At 30.3% G+C, this 5078-nt stretch overlaps 1 protein-coding gene across 3 annotated transcripts; it reads right to left on the minus strand.

Annotated features, from left to right (window-relative positions):
• Positions 1-960: 960 nt before the first annotated feature.
• Positions 961-4507, minus strand: LOC143561934 (cytochrome P450 724B1-like). 3 transcript variants are annotated; one of them, XM_077049886.1, is made up of 9 exons: positions 4290-4507; positions 3772-4096; positions 3537-3689; positions 2964-3251; positions 2455-2541; positions 2188-2266; positions 1631-1737; positions 1394-1521; positions 961-1212 (listed from the first exon to the last, which is right to left on the minus strand). In XM_077049886.1, exons 1-9 carry the CDS (start codon positions 4505-4507, stop codon positions 1119-1121), a joined length of 1479 nt encoding a protein of 492 aa, XP_076906001.1. In that variant the 3' UTR covers positions 961-1118. The 3 variants fall into 3 exon arrangements, with proteins under 3 accessions (XP_076906001.1, XP_076906003.1, XP_076906002.1); XM_077049888.1 differs by having other exon boundaries at positions 1631-1719; positions 4290-4446; XM_077049887.1 differs by having other exon boundaries at positions 1394-1514; positions 1630-1737; positions 4290-4446.
• Positions 4508-5078: the final 571 nt, after the last annotated feature.

Raw genomic sequence — 5078 nt, forward strand, 5'->3', positions numbered from 1 at the left:
GGTGAAGAACATATAGAGAGACTTTAGACATTAAAAATAAAGAATATTTAAATGTTATTTCGTTTTGGATTATTAAATATTTAAAAGTTTGAAATAAATAAATTAAATATATATTGTCATATTTTATAATATATGATAGTACCTTGTGAGCTGTGAACCAATGGTTCGTACCCCGGCATTTTCGCCTTAGGTTGGGTGTAACAATGAAAACCCTCACTGTCGAGAAGATGAGTAGAGGTTGAGATCGTCGACAACACCGAATATGGACTAGAGAGAATTGCACATTTTCGAAAAAATGGTCGATGATAAGAGTTTGTGAAGAGGTAGACTAGAGTTTAAGGACTTTTTGGTGGCATTACTCTTTTTCTTTTTATTTAGATTCCTTGACTATATCTCTAGATGAGTAGAGGTTGAGATCGTCGACAACGCCGAATATGGACTAGAGAGAATTGCACATTTTCGAAAAAATGGTCGATGATAAGAGTTTGTGAAGAGGTAGACTAGAGTTTAAGGACTTTTTGGTGGCATTACTCTTTTTTTCTTTTTATTTCGATTCCTTGACTATATCTCTATTTTGCTTTTGTTAGCTGTAATTTGGTTTGGGTCGATTCATCGAGTCTATGGTGGATCGGTATCTTGGGGACCAAGTCGAGCACATTACTTGGACTACAAGTTATTTAATTAATTGTTTAAATATATTTTTACTAATTAGTATTTGGGTATGATAATAAGTTTGTTTTATAGTCTAATTAGGTTTTCCCATTTAAACTAGTATATATACCCGAACTTATGAAAAATACAAGGATCAAGTTTATGATTAATATTGTTTGTGTTTTCGGTTTTGGTTACCAAACTTCAGATTTCAAGTCCAGATAACTGTAGAAATGATTTTTCTTTCGATATAACAAACGAAAATGAATGGTGTGGTTTTCTCATATTTGCATCATAGGAAGATTTATTTCTTATGAATAACATTTAATTAATATACAAGAAAAAGAAGAAAAAGGAAGAGAATAAAATGCTACAGTACAATACTATTCAAAGCATATAAAGTATTCTTGGTGGATTATTATTCTCTCATGAAATGGATAATTTCAAGAATATATAGCAACGTTGATTCAAAGGGCAAAATGGTCCACATTTAATACAAGACCTCTTTGGAACTCTACATATGGATGTGCAATTGGCTGATCATCACCTTCTACACTCCATCTACAACAACATAAACACTGTTAAAAATACAAATTTATCCCTGGATTTATAGTTTTTTTTTTTTTAAATGACGAAGTTTAAATGAAAAAACCGGTCTACTTAGAAACTAAACAGAACAAGACACAATTACAAACTGAAATAACGCTTATTATAAAATATTAAGATGAATTATGACAATCACCTGAAATTTTGTACAAGATGATGAAGGAAGAATGCAATCTCTACCCGAGCTAGTTCCGACCCGGGACAATATCTGGATCCTCCACCAAATGGTGTAAATTTCTTGCTAGTTTGATCTTGCCTTTGTGTCTACACATGTAAAACAATGTTATGAAATGAACATCTCTTTATATATAATTATATATTTATAAATTGAAGGAAATAATATTAGTTAATAATACTTAATATATTGAATTACCTCCCATCTCCAAGGATGAAATTCCAGGGGACTTGAATGGATAGATGGGTCCAAATGAACTGTACTTAGAATTGGTAGGACCTTCCAACCTGCTGGTATCAAATAATCTGACAATAAAATTCAAAAAAATATTTATGTTTTCAGCATTCATATAAAAATAATAATAACAAATAATTAATATAAGAAAGACCCACAGAATAATCAATAATAATTATTATAGCTTACAAAATACATAAAGTGGCTCATGCATGCATGAATCATTGTTGTGAGAGAACCTTTTTTGACCTTCATGATTTTAATATATGTCATACAATATATAATTTTATTGATTTATAAGGCAAACAAGTTATATACCCTATTCACATTCGTTTAAGGGGAAAAAATTATGCATGTGTCAATAAAATTAGTATATTTTAAAAGATTTTAATAGAGTAAATTAATTAAATATACTTAAAATTTTGTTTTGTATTAATATATAAAATAAATTTAATCCTTGATTTTTTAAGTTTATTTTAATTTTAATACTAATTAAGGTATCAAAGACATAATATAATTACCTTTAAATTTGATATCTTTCATAGCCTTTCTATGCACAAACTTGACAATGTTCCCATATCTAAGAGCCTCATTGATGACCTATTTGACAAAAGTAAAGTGAGTACTAGGTTACTGACATAATTATTAAATTAATATTAGCTACCTAATTAATTATATTCTGAAAATGAATAAATAATAGTATATAAACACAAATGGAATATCAGCCAAACTTATTCCAAGAATATTTTGAAAAAAAGAGACTGATTTAAACTTATAATTGAGTTTACATTTTGGGTGAATGTCATCATTTTATAGTCTTCCCAATTCAAAGGCTCATCTTTATTCTTTTTGCTTCTGATGCTTGCATGCTCTACCTATCAAAAACACATAATGACTCAATTTTAATACATACATAAAATAAAACTTTAAATCTGACTTTAGAAAGTCAAACAAAGTGCTATTAACTTTAAAGTGGCATGAATTTTCCAAGCTTCATAGTGTGAAAGATCAAACCGTTTTTTTTTCTTTTTATTTTTTGACTTGTTTTCTGTGACAACCTTATAGGACCTTTTTCCCTTGTTTTCTCTTACAACCTTTTTCTGAAGTCCACCCACCCAACACAAGCTTATTTGATCTCGTTACTTAGCAAGGTCCCATGAGTTTTTCGTTAACAGGTTCTTGTGGTTAAATAAAAATCCATAGTTTTGGTTAAAGGAATCCATGTCAACTAGTCTTAATTACTTGTAGCTTGTTATGAAATAACATATAATTAATAACTAAGATAATTATTATATACCTTCAATTGCTCAAATGCAGCTGGGGATTTTGCAACAAAATGCACCACCATGGCCATTAAGATAGAAGTAGTTTCATAGCCACCCAGAAGAGCATCAAGAACAAAGCTAACTTTTTCATCTTCAGATAAGGTATCAACACCTAGGAGAATCTCCAAGAAATCACTCTCCTTTTTTTGAGAATTAATATTCGTATTCTCGCACATATTATAATTATTATTAAAAATAATATTATTTCTTCTTCTTTCCTTTATAATTTGCTTGACACTTGATGATATTCTGATTCTAGCCTGTAAAGTTGACACCAACACAAAGTTCATCATCACATGTACATGCCTCTTCTTCCTTTTACAAAACCAAGATGATGATAATAATGATGCAAACAAAATAATTATGCTTTCCCAAAATCTTTATATATATTTATTTATTTTTATACTTGTGCAATTTAATTATTTAGTCCTGATAGTTATGTGAAACATACCACACTAAGCTATCTTCAAATCTTAAATCATAATTAATCATACTTAAATATTACAATTATAAAATAAGTTAAAAAAAAGATTATAAGTACAAACCTTAACTGCATTTGCATAAGGAGTTCCTGGGATGTAGAGTGGGAGAGAAATTAAACCTCTCATAAAAGTGAGAAAATCTTCAAGAATTCTTGCTGTCTGTGCCTCTTCTGGTGTTAACCCTAGAACTTGCTTTACTATTACATTGAAAGTAAACTGAGGAACAAGAAATAAAAAAATTAATTAATTAAATATTATTTATTAAAAAAAAAAGAAAAGAAATTAACTAAATGCAAACCTTTCTAGCTTCTTGACAGAAGATGATTTGTTTCTTGCCTTTCCAAGAATCCAAAATCTGGAGGGTGATTTTCTCAATATAGGTGAGAAAATCATGCTTAGATTTGATGGTGGAGACAAGATTAATGGCCACATTTCTAAGCCTCTTGTGGGTATCACCCACAACCACTAGCATAGATATCTTCCCAAGAACACCATGGATGGGCTTTGGATAGCTACATTCAAACAGCTTGTCTTCATTTTGTAGTATAAAATAGTTGAGTTCTTGATCACATGAAACTATCGTGGGTGAGAAAAACAAATGGGATTTAAACACCTTGCCATACCTGAAACATAAAATAAAATATGGGGTTTCATTTCCAACATATTTCTTGCTATAAATGTGTCTTCTCTCTTCTGATCATGCATCACTTTCATGAACATGAAATTTATGTGTACGATCAAAAATCTTACTGTTTTTAGCAAGTTTAGAAATTGATGAGAAAAGGATTAATTATAACTTGAGGTAATTATAATTACCTAGAACAATGTTCTTGAAGAAAAGAGCCAACTGTGGTGGAAGGATGAGGATTAAGAAATGCTAGGGTTTCACCAAGAAGAGGCATGTATCCAAAAGACCCTCTAGGAAGAACACCAAGTTTTTTATTTTTCAAGAACAACAAAGGCAAGAAGTGGTTCAAGATTAACCCAAATAAAAACCCCACAAAGATTACCATTACCATCCAAAAAAATCCCATTTTTAAGAGACCAAGGGATTAAAACTGGACCTTTGTCTCTGTTGGAACCTTGATGGTTGGGTGTGTATATATAGAGGGAGTATGTATGATGCACACAGTGAAGGTGTTTTTTGTAGGGTTTTGCAAAGAACTAAAAGCAAAAAAGGAGCAGGCTTTTCTGGGGTAACAGTCGGTGAAAATTTGACTTTAATCACAGGCATAGGAAAAGAAATAAACATAGCTATGGATCTAGACAAACAGAGTAGGGGTTTAGTTTGACATGTGCATGTACTAGTGTCCTCATCAACAATTTCACTTCCTTACCTTTTATGTTTTGTGTTAGGATTGATTTTTACACTTACTTTTTCTTTTTCTTTCTTTTTTGTTTAAATAAGAAAGCCATTCAAGATATCTTTATTTTTTTTCCAACATTAAGAATGAAAAAATTATTAAAATTTTTAATTTTCTTATGAATTAAAAGCAAGTCGAAGAATCTGTATTTAGGTTGGGATAGATGAAGAAAGTTTGAGTTGGGTTGCGTTTTCTATTGTGTTTGTGCATTGCTAATCGACGGATGATATATCGGAGCTTA

The sequence above is a fragment of the Bidens hawaiensis genome, unplaced genomic scaffold (genome assembly GCF_021521415.1).
Source record: "Bidens hawaiensis isolate Kalapana, Puna unplaced genomic scaffold, B.hawaiensis_p1.1 tig00020887_1, whole genome shotgun sequence".
NCBI lineage: Eukaryota > Viridiplantae > Streptophyta > Magnoliopsida > Asterales > Asteraceae > Bidens > Bidens hawaiensis.

Coding starts and splice junctions, on each gene's coding strand:
- LOC143561934 (XM_077049886.1), bottom strand. CDS start 4,507: ATGGGATTTTTTTGGATGGTAATGGTAATCTTTGTGGGGTTTTTATTT. Junction 4,097..4,289: donor CTTCAAGAACATTGTTCTAG/GTAATTATAATT, acceptor TTTATGTTTCAG/GTATGGCAAGGTGTTTAAAT. Junction 3,690..3,771: donor TCTGTCAAGAAGCTAGAAAG/GTTTGCATTTAG, acceptor CTTGTTCCTCAG/TTTACTTTCAATGTAATAGT.